Source organism: Lithobates pipiens, unplaced genomic scaffold (assembly GCF_037356315.1).
Source record: "Lithobates pipiens isolate NorthernLeopardFrog02 unplaced genomic scaffold, aLitPip1_a1.2 Scaffold_19, whole genome shotgun sequence".
Taxonomy (NCBI): Eukaryota; Metazoa; Chordata; class Amphibia; order Anura; family Ranidae; genus Lithobates; species Lithobates pipiens.
Window position 1 is genome coordinate 452,484,958 of NW_027507764.1, and position 18,955 is coordinate 452,503,912.

At 43.1% G+C, this 18,955-nt stretch overlaps 1 protein-coding gene across 4 annotated transcripts in view; it reads left to right on the plus strand.

The window, feature by feature from the left end:
* The window catches only part of UBXN2B (UBX domain protein 2B), a 71,708-nt gene that overhangs the window by 5,580 nt on the left and 47,173 nt on the right, over positions 1 to 18,955 (plus strand). For all 4 annotated transcript variants that reach the window (XM_077492734.1, XM_077492733.1, XM_077492736.1 and 1 more), the window contains exons 2-3: positions 12,619 to 12,722; positions 18,490 to 18,522. In XM_077492734.1, coding sequence (XP_077348860.1) covers positions 12,619 to 12,722; positions 18,490 to 18,522 — 137 coding nt within the window. The remainder of the gene's footprint in view (positions 1 to 12,618; positions 12,723 to 18,489; positions 18,523 to 18,955) is intronic.

Consider the following 18,955-nt stretch of genomic DNA (forward strand, 5'->3'; position numbering starts at 1 on the left):
TGTTTGGCACTGATTGGCATCCATCCGTACAAAATATGCAATACAATGTCGCTTATCAGTGGCCATCCGTGCCAACTATCAGTGCCCATCCATGTCCATCTATGCCGCCTATCCATGCCCATCTGTGCCGCCTATCCATGCCCATTCATGCCAATCCATGCCAGCTATCAGTGCCAATTTGTGCCACCTGTCAGTGTCCATCCGTGTCGCCCATCAGTGCCACCTATCAGTGCCACATATCAGTGCCCATCAATGCCACTTCATTGGTGCCAGCTCATCAGTGCCCGTCAGTGCAGCCCCATTAGTGCCCATCAGTGAAGGAGAAAACTTACTTATTTACAAAGTTTTGAAACTGAAACAAAAAAAAAATTTTTCAAAATTTGCGGTCTTTTTTATTTGTTTAGCAAAAAATAAAAACCGTAGAGGTGATCAAATACCACCAAAAGAAAGCTCTATTTGTGTGAAAAAAAAATAAAAATTTCATTTGGGTACAGTGTAGCATGACCGTGCAATTGTCATTCAAAGTGTGACAGCGCTGAAAGCTCAAAATTGGTCTGGGCAGGAAGGTGTTTAAGGTCCTGATATTGAAGTGGTTAAAATCTTCAAAATGTATCGATTCTCCATAAAAAGACAGAATAGCAGATAGCAGATGTACACGCATTTCAGCTTTGTGGGCCTTGTTCTCTACATCTTCACTACATTTGCTGTCTGTTATGCACTGTACACATGGTCAGACTTTCCGACGGAAAATGTGCGATCGGATCTTGTTGTTGGAAAATCCGGTCAGACATCTTTTCTCATGATTGCCATTGCAGCTGTGCGACTGCCTTTCAGCACCCAGGTAGCTGTGAAAAAAAAATTCTAATCTTATTGGGAAGTAGCACCTTACCTCTGCTCTATTTTATGTAATGCAGAGTGCATGGATCACTAGTGCGTCATGCAAAGTGTAGGGATCAGCAGTATTTAATGCAGAGTGCACCGGTCAGTAGTGTGTAAGACAGAGTGCAGAGGCTAGCAGTATGTAATGCACAATGCAGGCATTAGCATTGTGTAATGCAAAGTACCAAGGTTACTAATTTGTAAATACAGAGGTTAGTAATGTGTAACGCACAGTGCAGGGGTCAGTAGTGTGTAATGTGAATGCAGAGATCAGTAGTATGTAACATAGGGTAAGGATCAGCAGTAACACATGTGCATGTATGTAACACATGTGCATGGGTCAGCAGTATTTAATGCAAAGTGCACAGATCACCCACACCTGGCCCTCCCCAACCAGCCCTTGCTTTATCACCAAAGGTTCTCTATGACTGACAGTTCCAATGCCTGCACCCTGTGCCGAGGTGAGGTGAACAGGGTAAATCAATGCAGCAGTAAAGAGTGTATCCTAAAATATAAGTAAAGGCAAAACTTTTTTTTTATTTATTTATTTATTTTTTTTGTTTTGGATAAAGGGTAGAGGAATTAGAACATCTGGTTCTTATTTCTAGCTGTGCCCTTTTTAGGGAGATTCACCCTCTTTTTTTTCTCCTGTTTACCGATATTCACCGAATGTAAAAGTAAAAGAAAATCCAAAATGTTGGGTTGTCCACAGAACTGTAATAGAGGGGAAATCTTCCAGTGGTGATATTAGTTCTGGTGACCCTGTTAACAATCAGGGAGTCACTTGCTTTATAAGGATTTCCTCTTATTTCCTGTTTGGTTGAGACAGGAAGTACAGGAAAATCTCCCCAATGGGACACTGAAATGTTTTTGTTTATATAGCCAAAAAAAAAAAATGAAATAAAAACCCAGTGGTGAATATTACTACCAAAAGAAAGCTCTATTTGTGTTAAAAAAAAAAAAAAAAAAAGATACAAATGTAAATTGCATGACCAAGTGATTGTAAAGGATCGTTTTTTTAAAATTCTTTTTAATAGGGGTTACTTTGCGGGCGCGATCCAGAGTCCAGCATTTGTGTCCACAGACACGAATGCTGGACTCGGCCCCACCCCCCCAGCACCTGTGTTATTGGATTTGATTGACAGCAGCGGGAGCCAATGGCTGTGCTGCTATCAATCTATCCAATCAAGAACAGGAACCTGTGGAGAGAGGGACAGTGTGTCCCTGCACGAAGGGATGAAGGGGCTCGGGTAAGTAAAATGGGGGTGCCGGTGACTGCCAGGTGTTTTTTCACCTTATTGCATAGGATGCATTAAGGTGAAAAAATACAAAGGTTTACAACCCCTTTAGGCTGGATTCACACCTATGCATTTTTAGTGTTTTTTTTTTTTTTAATTTTGCAGATTTGCACTACAGAACGTGTTCCATAGGAAACCATGTTAAATGGACTACAGTGCAAATCTGCAAAATGCAAAAAGCACTAAAACTACATATGTGTGAATCCAGCCTAAAATAGCACAGTGCTGAATAGCAAAAAAGAACCTGGTCAAGAGGGAGTTAAACCTTCCTAATGTCAAATGGTTAAATTGTGAGCTCTGAGCAGGGCCTTCCTAAACCTCCTATCTTGAGGCCACACACATCGGATGTATTGCTAACTCTTCTAGAGACTCCTTTCCTCCTGGCAGCAGAGTTTTGAAACACTTGTAAACTCATGTAATGCATTTAAGTGAGTGAGGCACTTTGGGGTTAATTCATTTTAATGGCAAGAATAGTCGTTTATAAACAATGAATATATAAAAGAGATCAATTCAGTGGAAATTTTTTTTATCAGTATGTGATAATGTTTCTTTATATAATTTCTAATTGTATATGCACATGAAAGTACCGTATATACTCGAGTATAAGCCAAGATTTTCAGCCTCTTTTTTGAGGCTGAAAGTGCCCCCCTCGGCTTATACTCGAGTCATCGCCGTCTGCCTGCCCGATCAGCGTGTCGTGCAGACAGACGGCGGACATTCTACTATTCAAAAGCCGCGCCTCCGTCTGTGATAGGCGGAACACTCAATTTCCCAGCAGTCAGTGTTCCGCCTATCACGGACATCCGCTCATCCTCATACTGCGGACGAGGATGAGAGGATGTCCGTGATAGGCGGAACACAGACTGCTGGGAAATTGAGTGTTCCGCCTATCACAGACGGAGGCGCGGCTTTTGAACAGAGGAATGGCCGCCGAGGCGCCGACGAAGAGCGGCGATCCTGGCATGGCAGAAGGACGGAGGCTCGGATGGGACGGAGGCACGGGACGACGGAGGCTCGGACGGGACGGAGGCATGGGACGACGGAGACACGGGACGACGGAGGCACGGGACGGAGGCACGGGACGGAGGCACGGGACGACGGAGGCTCGGGACACAGGTAGGCTGGACACACAAGGCTGCACGGGCACACACACAGGGATGGATGGACACACACACACAGGGATGGATGGACACACACACACAGGGATGGATGGACACACACACACAGGGATGGATGGACACACACACACAGGGATGGATGGATGGACACACACACAGGGATGGATGGATGGACACACACAGGGATGGATGGATGGACACACACACAGGGATGGATGGATGGACACACACACAGGGATGGATGGATGGACACACACAGGGATGGATGGATGGACACACACAGGGATGGACGGACACACACACAGGGATGGACGGACACACAGGGATGGACGGACACACAGGGATGGACAGGCATGTCTCACCCTCGGCTTATACACGAGTCAATAAGTTTCCCAGTTTTTTGGGGGTAAATTGGGGGCCTCGGCTTATATTCGGGTCGGCCTATACTCGAGTATATACGGGTAGCCGTATTTGCTCATTACAGGCACTGCCAAAACGTAGCTAAAGTAGATCTTCAGTCATTTTTTTTTCAACTTTCCATCTATTAAATCTTCTGCCCTTTTTGTTTTAACTTTGGATAGTAAAACTTTTTTTTTTCTGCCAGTAAATACCTACTACAGCCCACTTCGTGTTTCTTGCCTGGTCATTAGCCTAGGCTTATGACATCATGCACAGCTTTCTCTCTAATGCCCCATACAGACGGTCGGATTTTCACCAGGGAATTGTGTGATGACAGACTGCCTAAAATCCGACCATTAGTACGCTCCATCAGACAATTGTTGGCCAACTTTCCACCAGCAAATGTTGGATGGCAGGCTAGTAAATTTTTGGCGGACAACGGTCTGTTGTCAGACTTTCCTATCGTCTGTACACAATTTCATCAGACAAAAGTCCAAATTACAAACACTAATGCTGAGAATCAATGCCTACCAAACACAACATTCGCAGAAGGTGCCCAAAGTGTGGTGCTCAAGAGCTGAAATTCCATGCAGTACGTCACTACGTTCCTGTTTGTTGGCCAACAATTGTGTACTGTTTGTATGCAAGACAAGTGCACACGCCCTTCGGACAAAAGTCTGGCGCTTTGTCTGCCAACAATCCGATCGTGTGTACGAGCCTTAACTCTTGTGAGAATTTGCCAGGGAGGGAGGGAGGCGGGTCATACGAGGGCCAATGAAGGCTGCAGAGCTAGAGGTGTGCTTCTGTGTGTCTGTGTAAATCCAGGAAATTAACAGGCAGCAACTTCAGCTGCCCACAGTTAAAATGGCTGCAGCCAGACTCAGTGGTGGGAGATTTCTGCAGCATATTTGTACAGAATCACAGTATATATAAAATAATATGCAAAGCTGTTAGAGGGAAGCTTCAGAATGGCAAAGATGTTTTTATTACAAATTATGTAAGCAGACTGCAGTTCCTCTTTAAAGCAGTGTTCCAGCCGCAATTTTTTTTTTTTTTTTAAAGTCAACAGCTACAAACACTGTAGCTGCTGACTTTTAATAAGGACACTTACCTGTCCAGCGAGCCCGCGATGTCGGAAGCCCAAGACCGATCCGTCCATCGGATCGGGTGCTGGTTCCACCATCTTAACGAAGGGAAACAGGCAGTGGAGCCTTGCGGCTTCACTGCCAATTTCCTACTGCACATGCACGAGTCACACTACGTTTTGTGAATGGCCCCATTGTTTTCTGGGATACACACATGTCCCAGAAGACAACGGGGCAGCTCGCCGAAGAGGAGGAAGCACTGTGGAATAGGAAGAGGCAGATTAGACTGCCTAGCAACAGGGGTTTCTGGTAAGTAAAAAAAATTTTTTTGCACATTTCTTTTTTTTTTTGTGAATGTTAATATAATTTTTTTTTAGGGTGGCCCTCCACTTTAATCACTTGACCTTTGGAAGGTTTTACCCCCTTCATAACCAGACCATTTTTTGCTATTCAGTACTAATTGCACGGTCATATAACATTGTACCCAAATTAAATTTATATCCCTTTTTCACACAAATAGAGCTTTTGTTTTTTATAACATTTTCTGTTATAAAACATATCCAATCAAATAAAATTTCTTCATAAGTTTAGGCCAAAATGTATTCTGTTACATATCTGGTATAAAACAAAATATCCCAATAAGTGTATATTAATTGGTTTGTGCAAAAAAGATAGCGTCTACAAACTATGGTGTGTATAAATACTGGAATTTACACAGCTTTTACTTTCTGACTACCTATCACATTTCTAGATTGACTGTGTTAGGCCCCTTTCACATATGCGGACCACTTGTCCGTTTTTCATCCATTGGTTGTTGGATAAAAAACAGACATCAGTGGAAAAATGGATGATCATCTATTTACATCCGCTTCCATCAGCATCTGTTTTTTGGAACCAATAAATGCCCTATTTTTCTTCTGTTAAAAAAATGGATTGGATGAAAAACATGCAAAAAACAGATGTAAACAGACAAACGGTCCATTTTGCATGAAAGAATGGTTGCGGGACTCAAGTGGTTAAGAACTATAGCTGGCAGATGTAAAAAGCGGATGACACACTGATGTAAACTTCACACGTTTTTTTTTTTTTTTTTTAAAGATGTGACCGAACGGATGAAATGAACGGTCTGCATGTGTGAAAGGGGCCTTAGTGTTGTGGACAATCGGGGACTGGCGCTAACTGACACTGGCTGGGAGGGTGACTAACTGACATCACTAGTGACACTAATAGAATGATAAGTGATAATAACTGTAACTGATCAGGAGGACAATCGAGAAGTTACCTGTGTGACTAACAGCATTGCATGACCGCGCAATTGTCAGCTAAAGCGACGCAGTGCCGTAACGCAAAAAAAATGGTCATTAAGGGGCAAATTCCTCCGGGGCTGAAGTTAACATGAACAAAAAACATAGCACATTGCAAAAGTTAAACTTAGGTAGTAATCAAATCTTATAGACATACACAGACCATAAACGAGTTGCAGTTTATTCATGTAAGCAAGTCACATAATGGTGCATTGTAGTTGCCCGTGGTGTAGGACAATATATTCCATATCATAAAGTCAGTTAAAATAGCAAAATTTAGATGGTATATTCTGAGTGTACAGTTCACCGTATGTTGGAAACATGACTGCATCCCATAAAGCTCAACCCGTTTCATGGATTCACTCCACTTCTTTAGGAGCAGATGCTAGCATATCTGCACAAAACACATTTCTCTTATAGTCCTAATATGGTTATTGGCTGTACTCATCTATGGTAGCAGCACCTCTTATCCATCATGGTTATACATGGTTCATTTTATTTACTTTACTTTATAGATACTTTCTAAGTTATTACTCTGCACCATCACTGAGTACACTAGGATGAGCCCTATCCTGCTGGGGACATGTGTTTGTGCACCCGGTCCTCCCATTGGCCTCCTATACCTCAGCCCCCAGGACAGATACTCTTAGTGGCCTTTATATGACAGAGCCACAGAATTTGAACTTTGCACCGTTTGTAAGTATTTGTTGGTTGGACAGTTTCTTTGCTTTCGGTTTCGACTTTACTTCTTTTCCGATGTTTGGCCTAAATTCTAGACCACATTGGTATTTATATGTCTTTTGCAGATATGCTAGCATCCGCTTCCAAAGTAGAACAAATCCACAAAACGCCCCAAGCTTTATGGGATGCAGTCATGTTTCGAACATACGGTGAACTTTAACATGGAAATATTGTCCTACACCACGGGTAACTGCAATGTGCCATTATGTGTCATTATGTACATAAACTGCAACTCGTTTATGGTGTGTGTAGGTATAATAGGATTTTTATAACAGCTTGCCTGTAAAATACACAGAGCCATAGTGGTAGCTATATAGGTTATATAGGCCACCTTTAGGTGATGGACACTGGCACACACTAGACAGGAAGTTTTACTCCCTATATAACCCCTCCCCTTACCGGGAGTACCTCAGTTTTTGTAGCAAAGCAATACATGTGTATATTAGAAGAGGGGAGGGACCTCTGTGTCCCATGATGTACTCCAAGAAAAGAATTTTACAGGTAAGCTGTTATAAAAATCCTATTTTCTTTATTGTACATCACGGGACACAGAGCCATATTAGTAACTATATGGGATGTCCCAGAGCAATGCTATCTGAGGGGAGGGAGACACAAATAAAAGCAGGGTGTCATCAGACCTGAGGATCTTTACTGCTGCCTGCAGCACACTGCTCCCAAAGGCGATATCCTCCTGTCTTTTTACATCCGCGTGATAGAATCTGGTGAATGTGTGGACTGAAGACCAAGTTTCGGCCTTGCAGATTTGAGCCATGGAGGCCTGGTGATGCCCTGCCCACAAAGCACTCCTGGTGGAGTGCACTTTGATTTGAAAAGGTGGAATTTTCCCTTTCAAACCATAAGCCTGAACAATCACTTGCCAAATCCACTTAGAGATACTGGATTTTGATGCTGCCTGTCCTTTTCTAAGACCTTCAGGCAACACAAACAAAACATTTGTTTTCCAAATCTGAGCAGTCACCTTCAAGTAGACTTTGACTGCTCTCACTACATCAAGAGAATGTAGCGAATTTCCTTCAGGTAGAACAATATCCTGGTTTAGATGAAAACCTGACACTACCTTCGGTAGAAAGTTAGGATGAGGACGCAATACCACCTTATCCTTGCGAATAAATATGGCTCTTTACAGTAAAGAGCATCCAAATCTGAATATCTTCTTGCAGAAGATATGACAACCAGAAAAACTAACTTCCTTGTCAAAAGGATCAAGGGAGTATGCCATATCAGCTCAAAAGGCTGTTTTTTAAAGCCGACAAAACTAGATTCAGGTCCCAAGGTTTCAAGGGTGACCTAACCGGAGGATTAAGCCGTGTTACCACGCTGTATGAAATTCCGGACCAGAGAATGCGAAGCAAGTGGACATTGGAACAATACAGATAAGGCCAAGACTTGACCTTTGATGGTACTCTACGCAAACTTATTCTCTAATCCCATTTGTAGAAAGCAAGAATTCTACCTATAACATATTTTCTAGGATGCCAACCCCTGGATTCAAACCAGGAAACATATGCCCTGCAGATGCTATAATACATGACTCTGGAAGCTGACTTCCTTGCATTAATCGAGGTAGATATCACTGAACCCGAAAGGCCACGATTCATAAAAATGTGGGTTTCAATAGCCAAACCGTAAAATGTAGCGCTTGTAAGGTAGGATGGAATACTGGTCCCTGCGAGAGCAGGTCTGGACTTGGTGGTAGGGTCCATGGGTCCCCTACTGCCATCCTTACGATCACTGCATACCATGACCTTCTGGGCCACGCTGGGGCCACAAGAACCACCGACTTCTTGTCCTGCTTGATCCTGCGAAGAAGACGAGGTAGCATTAGAATAGGAGGGAATGCATAAATCAGTGACATAAATCAGAATCCACACATGAGCGGGTCCCTTGTTCCTGACACAAAGTTGTCGACTTTGTTGTTGAAACTGGACGCAAACAGACCCACATCCGGGACCCCTCCATCTTTGGCACATGACCAGGAAGATGTCGGGATGAAGGGACTATTCCCCCGGGAACAACTGTTGGCGACTCAAGTAGTCTGCCTGACAATTCTCTATCCCTAGAATGAATTGCCGATATGCATGGCACATGTTCTTCTGCCCAGGCTAGGATATGGTTTACCTCTCCCTGGGCTGCATGATTTCTGGTGCCCCCTTGGTGATTGATATAAGCCACCGCTGTGGCATTGTCGGATTGAATCCTGTCCAGACAATTCTGCAACCTGAACATCCAGGACCTTAGGGCTAAACGTGCTGCCCGAATCTCTAGAATGTTGATGGGCAAGGTCCTTTCAGTCCTGGACCATTTTCCTTGGACAGCCGCTTCTTCCAGGACTGCTCCCCAATCTGAAAGGCTGGCATCTGTTGTTACCACCTTCCAGGTAACTGGCATGAAGGCTTTCCCCTTCTTCAGATTCTTGGATATCCTCCACCAACTGAGGCTCTGGCGCACTTTTGGCGACAGACGCATTCAAAATATAGCACTTGGACCTTCTTGTTCCAAGCAGATAGGATAATGTTTTGCAGCAGTCTCGACTGAAATTGAGCATAAAGAACTGCTTTGAATGGAAACACCATCTTTCCCAACAACCTCATGCAAAGGCGAATAGAAGATCCTTCTTTGCCCTGACCACCTGAACCAGCTCTTTTATGGAACTGATTTTTGCCTGGGGTAAAAACAGCCTTTTCTGGGCTGTATCTATGATCAGACCCAAGTACTCTAGCCTTCTTAATGGTTTTAAAGAAGATTTCTCTAGATTGAGGATCCAACCTAGTTATTTCAGGTAGTTGACTGTGGTGACCATGCTTTGGTCTAAACGGGCTACTGACCGGTCTATCAAGAGCAGGTCATCTAGGTATGCCATAATTGTTATACCTTGGGCCCTTAACTTGGCCAGAAGAGGGGCTAGAACTTTTGTAAACACCGGAGGTGCAGTAGCTAGACCGAAAGGCAAAGCTACAAACTGAAAATTGAGTTTTTCTACCTCGAAACGCAGATACTTCTGGTGAGCCGGAAATATAGGCACATGCAGGTATGCATCCTTGATGTCGATTGACTCCAGACGTTCTCCTCTTTGTAGGATGGAGACAACTGATTGGATTGATTCCATGCGAAAAGAGCGGATATTCAGGAATCGGTTTAAATCTTTGAGATCTAGAATGGGTCTGACATCTCCATTTGGTTTTTGGCACAGTGAAAAGGTTTGAATAAAACCCCAACCCCTACTCTTCCATGGGGACCACCATGATCACTTTTTGAGACCCAAGTTGGTCTATCGCTTGAAAGAGAGACTTATTTTTCTCTGGATTTTTGGGGAAGTTTGACCTGATGAAACGAGGAGACGTAAACTCTCGGAACTCTAGTTTGTAAACTAGATCTATTGTGGAGACCACCCATCTGTCTCCAAGCTCTTCCTGCCAGACCCTTGAGAACTGCAAAAGCCTTCCCCCCACTCGAGTGGGGGCACCCCTTCATAAAGAGGCTTTAGTATTCTGTCTTGTAGGTTTCCTGCCCCAGGACTTCTTTTGACCCTAAGGTTTACCAATTGAACCTGACGACAGAGGCCATCGCAACTGCCTGGAGGCTGCAGTCCCTGGCCCTGGAGAAGGAGCCTGTTTAAATGAGGAACGTTTACTCCTTTTCTTTACTGGCAAAACAGTACTCTTTCTACTTGATATTTTTTGGATATATTTGTCCAAATCATCCCCAAACAGCCTTTCACCGTGGAAAGGAAAACCAGCCAGGTGCCATGGCGCTTCGGCTGACCAACTTTTCAACCATAAGATTCTCCTGCTGAGACCCTCAGCAGGAGGGAGAGGCCAGGAGCATTGACAAGGGACCTAAGAAGAGGAGGATCTGGGCTGCTCTGTGCAAAACCAATTGCACAGGGCAGGTGAGTATAACAGGTTTGTTATTGTAACCACTTCAGCCCTGGAAGGTTTTACTCCCTTAATGACCAGGCCATTTTTTGCGATATGGCACTGTGTTACTTTAACTGACAATTGCGTGGTCGTGCAACACTGTACCCAAATAAAATGTATGTCCGTTTTTTCCCAACAAATCGGGAGTGCTTTCTAACTGCGTGGAGGTTTCTCTGACTGGATGAAGATAGAGATTGGTGTTCCTACTTAGCAGGAACACAAGTTCTCCATCTTATTCCTTGTCAAAACGGCGATCTGCCTCTCTGCAAAACGATCGCAGATGATTGGCATACCCTGTATAGAGGTCGACCGATATATCGGCCGATATTTGGCATTTTTTAATTAATCGGCATCGGCCGATTGTGCTGATAAAAAAAAGGCCGATCATATCTCTTGCAAATGATTTCTGTAATAGAAGTCAGTGCAAGTTGCCTGAAATCTTCAGTGGAGGGACTTCTCCATTCTGGGAAGTCTGCAAAGAAAAGACCAAAGAGATGCAATGTTTACACTTATCAATGACCTGAACTCTGTGTGTAGAGTTCTCAGTTTAACCATTTAAAGACTAAATCTTTTCTGACACTTGTTGCTTACAAGTAAAAATCCTGTATTTCCTGCTAGAAAATCCCTTAGAACCCCCAAAAATTATATATATTTTTTAGCAGAGACCCTAGGGAATAAAATAGCGGTTGTTGCAATATTTTATGTGACATGGTATTTGCGCAGAGGTCTTTCAAAAAATACACTAATGATTTAAAAAACTAAAACAGTAGTCCCATTTTTTTTTGTCCAAAAGTTTTGATTACCTGTTTTTGTGTATTTAATATTTAAGATATAGTTGTTTTTTTTTTTAAATCTAAATTATACATACAAGTGAACTGATTGGAGGTTTGTTTTGTTTAATAAATGTTTAAATGTAAGAAATTTTCTGTATCACTTATTACGTAAGCGGGCAGGCATTGAAGGTAAAACGCTGCTAGTCTTAGCGTCGCTTTACCGTCATTTTAGCGGCGCTATTCAGCTAATAGCAGGGCACTTATAACCCTGCTAGCAGCCGAGGAAGGGGTTAAATGCGCCCGTGAAGCGCTACTGCCAAATCGCATTGCAGGCGCTTTGGCAGCGGTGTCCATTCATTTCAATGGGCTTGAGTGGTGGAGGAGAGGTATACACCGCTCTAAAGATGCTGCTTGCAGGACTTTTTTTAATGTCCTGCCAGCACATCGCCTCAGTGTGAAAGCACTCCGGCTCTCACACAGACTGCAGGGGAGCCGTTTTGCAGGCACTTTACAGGCGATATTTTTAGCCCAAAAGCGCCTAAAAAACGCCCCAGTGTGAAAGGTGTCTGTTAGCTTTTATGAGATGAAAGGGAAAAAAAAAATCGGCCTAACATATCGGCCCAAAAAAAATCGGCATCATATATCGGCCATCAGCCGCTGCGATTTCTAAATATCGGCATCGGCCAGAAAAAAACCCATATCGGTCAACCTTTAACCCTGTATTCAATCAGCGCATGGTCACGCCTCCAGTAGCTGCTGGACAAAATCACATACAGGTACGAGATTTCATGCAACAGAGCTGACTGCCCACAGTAAATATGCGGTAGGCGGTCACAAGTGGTTAAAAAAAAAGGAGACTTTACAATCACTGTATTTAACATGCATGGCGATGCATCAAATATCACAAATAAGTTGTGACCTTGGAGAGCAGTTATCCCTTTTTTTTTTTTATAAGTTTTACATTTTAATTTTTTTATTTACATTGTAGTCAGCAAAATTGTAATGTTGCAATGTATGATGGTACACGCCTCGCACATTATCTAATGCCATGCTTGCTGAGTTCTCTTTTTTTTCCCCATTTAGTTGGCCTTGGAACGCCTATGTGAGGATCAGTCCAGAGACCAACCATCAGAGTCTGATGGGCCTGATTCTTTCTTGGAACCTCATCCAGAGCATCATGAAGAAAGGTAGATAGTATATGTACAGTATATATTTTACAGTTGACCTTTTGATCAGGAGACACGCTCTTAGAGAAAATGATCGAGACTGGAGTAAACAGAATCTGGGGCAGCTGTACATGGAAACCAATCATCTTCTTTTTGTTCAGTTAAAGCCAAATTTTAATCTTTAAACATTTTTTAAAATTGGGCCCCAGAAGCTTTTAGCCATACTGTGTCAGTAAGCGCAGCATATTGGCACATTATGTTAGACTTACCTGGCTAGTGATCCCCTCCAGAACTATGCTGTCAGCACTCCAGTCAGTCACAGATGTTGCCATCTTTTCCCAGTTTTCCTTTTAGGCTCTGACTCTTCAGCTGCTGCGTTGGCTGGGCCATAATGACGTTATTCTCGCTCATGCACACGGGAGTCACATGAGATTGCAGAGCCCATAAGCACCCCTTTTCCAATGAATCTCCTTAAATAAAAGGTGTTAATTTAAATGAAACAACATACACAAATATCATTGGAAAATATTAGGCTGCAGCTTTTTATTGGGGTCAATAGCTCTTAAAAACATTTTTTTTAAATAAACTTCCTTTAAATGTATTTAAATAACCATAAACAAACCAATAATATGTCAAACAAATAGCAAACCCAAAAGCTCAGTCACCAAGACTCGAGCTGAATGTAAGGCCCGATGCACACAGGACGTTTTTACAGCTTAAATACGCCTCTCCATGTTATTCTATGTGTCCGTGCACATACAGGCTTTTAGGAGCTGTAAGTGGCATACACGTTTTCAAGCTGTAAAAAAAAAAAAAAATCCAGGGCCAGCGCATTCTGAAACATCTAACGCTGGTAAAAGCTGCTAAACGCGGCTTAAAGCTGGATACAGCCCCTTTAAGCCTCGTCAAGCTTTTTTTTTTTTTTTCACATATCAAACTCAATGGTTTCCTATTGATTTGAATAGAAGTCGGACCACAAGTCGGATCGTGATGGTCCGATGCGTTGCGGCCTGTGCACTGAGGATCTTGAAGGGGAACCCTCGGCAAAATGAGAAGAAAAACTGGTATGGGGTTCCCCCCCAAAAGGATACCAGACCCTTTGGTCTGGTATGGATTTTACGGGAAACCCCCATGCCAAAAAAATTGGCTTGGGGTCCCCCCAAAATCCATACCAGACCCTTATCTGAACACGCAGCCCAGCAGGTCAGGAAAGGGGTGGGGGGGTGAGCAAGCACCCCCCCTCCTTGACCATACCAGGACACATGCCCATCAACATGGGGACAAAGCACCCTGGCTGGTGGTTGTTGGGGTCTGCAAGCAGGGGGCTTATCGGAATCTGGAAGCCCCCTTTAACATAGGGGCACCCAGATCCCGGCCCCCCCACCTTATGTGAATGAGCATGAGGTACATTGTACCCCTACCTATTTACAGAAAAAAAGTGTCAAAAATATGTTTGGAACTCTCATATTTGTATCTGGAGGGTATGGCACAGCAAAACTATCTGGTGCGCTTACTTCTGCAGTATATTAATGAAAACTGTCATAGAAACATCTAGGTTTTTGTTTAATTAACAAGTCAGGGCAGTGAGAAAATTTACTTCAGGGACCTCAAATTAAAACTATAATCAGAAATGTTTTGTGTATTGTTACCCATAATTCTGTTTCAAACTTAGGATAAGTTTAAAGTAAATCAATGGTCAGAGAATAAACATAAATTTTTAACATCAGCATTGTGAAAGCAATATCATTTTTTTATTTTGGACCGGGGCGGACTGACCATTCGGGCACTCGGGCACCATGAGAGGCTCAGTCTGCCCCTGGATGTGCCCACAGCTTATCATGCAGGATAGAGCAAGTTTATGTGCCGTGGAGGCAGTGAGTTATGTCATCCCTGCCTACAGGGAATACCACCTGGTAGATGGGCACTGGGCAAGAAGGAACACTCAGTCAGCCTGGCTGGTGACTGGGGAAAAGCACTCCGTGTATAGATGTCGGTTTAACACATAGGGAATAGCACTAAGTGCTATTCCCTATATATAACTGACATCTATGCACTGAGTGCTTTTCCCTTAACACTGATAGCTGTATACTGAGTGCGATTCCTTCTATACAACACTGATATATGTACACTTTGGTGGAAAGAACACCCCTTATATTGGTGGTCAGTGAGTATAATGTCCCTGACATTGGTGGTCTGCAGAAAGCATGTTCCTTACATTGGTGGTCTGCAGAAAGCATGTTTCTTACATTAGTGGTCAGCGGAAAGAATGTTCATTACATTGGTGGTCAGTGGGAAGAATGTTCCTTACTTTGGTGGTCAGAGAGAATAATGTTTTTTATTGCATCGGTGGTCAGCGAGAATAATGCTTCTTACATTGGTGGTCAGTGAGAATAATGTCTTACATTGGTGGTCAGTGGGAAGAATGCTCCTTAAATTGGTGGTCAGTGAGAATAATATTCCTTACATCGGTGGCCTGTGGAAAGAATACCACTTACAATGGTGGTCATTGGGAGGAATGCCCCTTATATTGGGGGTCAGATAAAATGTTATAAAGTAAATAAAAATGTAAAGCACACCCATGACCCCCGCACACACGCTCTATATGAAAAGCTGTATGTAGCACGAGCACATGTATGTAAACAATAATTGTGTCACACATGTATGGGATCATCAAGAACGTTGGAGTAAGACCCCTTTCACACCGCCGAGCCTATAGCGTCGGTGGTAAAATGCGGCTTTTTACAGTCGGATTTGCAGCGCATTTCAGCCGCTAGCGGGGCGCTTTTACCCCCCGCTAGCGGCCGAGAAAGGGTTAAAACCACCCGCAATAGCGGCGTTTTGCCGGCGGTAATACAGCGTGCCCCATTGATTTCAATGGGGAGCAGCGGTGGAGGAGCGGTAAACACACAGCTCTAAAGAAGTTGCTGGCAGGACTTTTGCCTGATGCCCTGCCAGTGCAACGCTCCAGTGTGAAAGCCCTTGGACTTTCACACTGGAGACAAAGGAGCAGCAGTTTGGGGGCGGATTGTAGGCGCTATTTCTAACGCTATAGCGCCTGCAAAACGCCCTCGGTGTGAAAGGGGTCTAAGAGCAATTCTAGGGCCATAATTTTGTAACATGCTAGACAGAGCTTTTTATTTTTTATTGTATATATTTTATCAAACTGTTCAGCTAGGAAGACATTTGTTGCATTGTGTTAATTTATGAAATCCTTAATTTTAGAAATGTACCATTGTTGCACTTTCTTTAATGTAAGTTTATTCTTCTTTATATTCTTTACGAAACATTTATTTTGAACATAGTGTAGAGAAATTCTGTGACAAACGCATGTAGTGTGGGCAGTGCAATGTGTAGGTGGGGCTTTGTGTAGTTATGGCTTGAGTGTGGGTGGGATTAGATGGGTGGGCACAGGGGGCCCCAGGATCTCCTATTGCCCGGGGGGCCATGAGTTGTCAGTAACCAATAAAAGCTTACATAAAAAAATCTCCTTTCACATTGTGAGTGCTGCCTGTGAGCTGACCACCTCTTTCCACAACTTCCTGGATTCCTTGCATGCTCTGCAGCTTCCCCTCTGTTGTTCACTTTCAATTTCTAAAGACTACATATCCCATGATACCTTGCTGCCAACCTGTTGAACATGAAAGCAAGTGCTTGGTGGATTACTATATTCCTTATTTCTTTTACATTCTTACAAAAAATCATTATTTGATACATTTCCCCCACATCATCGATTTGTTTACTATAACAGTGATAGGCAAGGTTATGGTGCCTATCAACATAGCAAGCAACACATTTCACTTTGTTGTGGTTTAGTGCTAGTTTGGTAGGTAGCTGTGGGCTCCAATACTTTGTACATTGCTCTTTAACTGGTTTTGTACGCCATATAGTCAAATGACAACCAGAAGGGACCGCTGTAGTTCTGGGAGGACGTCATAAGACGTCCTCCCATTCTTTCCACGTAAGCATGCCCTTGGGGGTGCGTGGCGATCGGTGGTTAGCTGTGTCCATATCCACAGGAGGTTTAAAATCTTGTCAGTTTATTTGTATTTTTAGATTCCATCACTTCCTTAGCTTTCACTTCCTGTTAGGTCATCTCCCAGAAGCCTTCACTTCCTTGTTGCTTCACAGAAGTGGGTGTGATAGGGGTGTGTTCACCACTCTGGACCACACCTTCCTCATTACAATACTAGCTTCCACCTACTTCCTATACAATCTGATCGTACAATCTTCTTTGGATCTCCCATCAGCTATGTAGTACAAGGGCCTGTCTGGTTTGATACAAATTGAATGAGTTGTTCAGGTGTTTCCTCCTATTTCTTACTTCTGGTAAATATAAAGGAAATCGTACAGAGATTGTACAGTCAGATTGCATAGTGTATGGCCATCTTTATGCATGTACATAGGAGGGAGTGGACGGAGACACTCAGTTGTCAGGCCTCATTCACATCTCTACGTAGCAAAAAAACTCACATTCCCGGCTGTGTTTGTTTTGGGTGTTTTGGAGCGTTTTCACTTGTGAATGGGCTGCCCTACTTGCAACAATTGCCCCTGAGAAGCTCCAGAATTTTTGTGGAGCGGAGCATGGTGTGTTACTGTTGTTTTTGGTGTGTTTGCCACACTTGGAGTGCCTTTAATAAGTAATGACAACACAAACACGATGCACATTTGCAGTGTTTCTGAAATGCATGACAAAGTGCACATTTTTAAATGCATTTGGAAGCACACAGATGTGAATGGAGCCTCGTTGTTCTTGTGTAAATGCACAATTTCATTGTCAGGCTCCACTCACACCTAGAGTAGTGGGAGTGCATGTTTTTTGCCTAGTTTTTCCATTGACTCCAATGGACTGCGCTACACGTGGCAAAATAGCTCATGGAAGATTTTGGCGTGATTCAAGTTGCTAATTTTTTTACAGCATTTTTCATGTGTTTTTTCATGTGGCAATTTGTGTGTTTGCTTCTGTGTTTGGTGTGCTGTTATCAATAAATGACACTGAAAGCACAACTAGGTAATTGTGTAAAAACAATTCCATAGCTCAACTCACCAGCCAGTCTGCTGACCAACCAAATTAACCTGTCTAACCGTCTTTTAAAAGCAGGGGTTTAGTAAGCACACATTTGCAAACGCATGTGAAAGCTGCAAGGCCTCATCACAGCACCCTGTGTTGCTTGCAGTCCTAACACTACAAATTTATAAGTGTCTCCACAGTGGAAGCACATGCATGGAATGGTTAGATGTGGGACACGTGAGGCTGCAGGCTGCCCAAGCTGCCTTAAAGGAACAGGAGCACACTGGACACCTAACAACAGCACAATGGCTCAGTGTGCTCCTGTTCCTTTAAGGGGGCTTGAGCAGCCTCCAGGCTCACCTGTCCTACATCCCTTGCTTTTAACAGACAGTTAGACAGGTTCATTTGGTTGGTCAGCAGAATTGTTTTTGTCTTACATGTATTTGCCCTCCACGTGCTCCTCACTGTGAAGGCCAGTTATGGGTGTGGGCAGTGGCCAGTTTTTTGCAACTAGGTAATTGTAGCTGTATAAATGTGGCCATACACTATACAATCTCCTTTAGATGTATCAAAACTATATAATAGGAGGATACACCATCTATCCACCCAGGCAGGTCCTTGCACTACATCAGGGGTGTTCTGTGAGCTGCATGCGGCCCCATGGAGTTTGACTGTAAAGGACACTGTATTCTTTTCTTTAATGGCCTCATTTCTTTTTATGAAAACAGTAGAATGATAAGATTTACTAAAAAGCTGTAATTTTGTTTTGTCTGTCCACAGCACGTTCTCCCAAAATGATTTTGGCTTCCTTAGGTAAGTTTTGTCAAAACTCTTTGATCAGTTTTTCTCTTTTGTCCACGTCCAGGGAGATTAGAAACAATGCCATGGGCTGTAATCTTCTTGACAATGTTGTGCACAGTGGACACAGGAACATTAAGATCTCTGGAGATGGACTTGTGACCTTTAGATTGTCCATGCTTTCCCACAATTTTTGTTCTCAAATCCTCAGACAATTCTTTGCTGTTTCTCTTCTCCATGTGGCACACAACAGAAAGGTTGAGTCAATTTTTCACCATTTTAGCTGGTTACCGGTGTGATTTCTAAATTATCAGTACCTGTTAATTGATACAGATGAGTTTAATCACAAATTACAGGAGCATCACAAACTTGGAATGCAATTATTTCTTACAATTTTGAGAAGGTGCCAATAATTTTGTCCAGTCCATTTTTGGAGTTTTATGTGGAA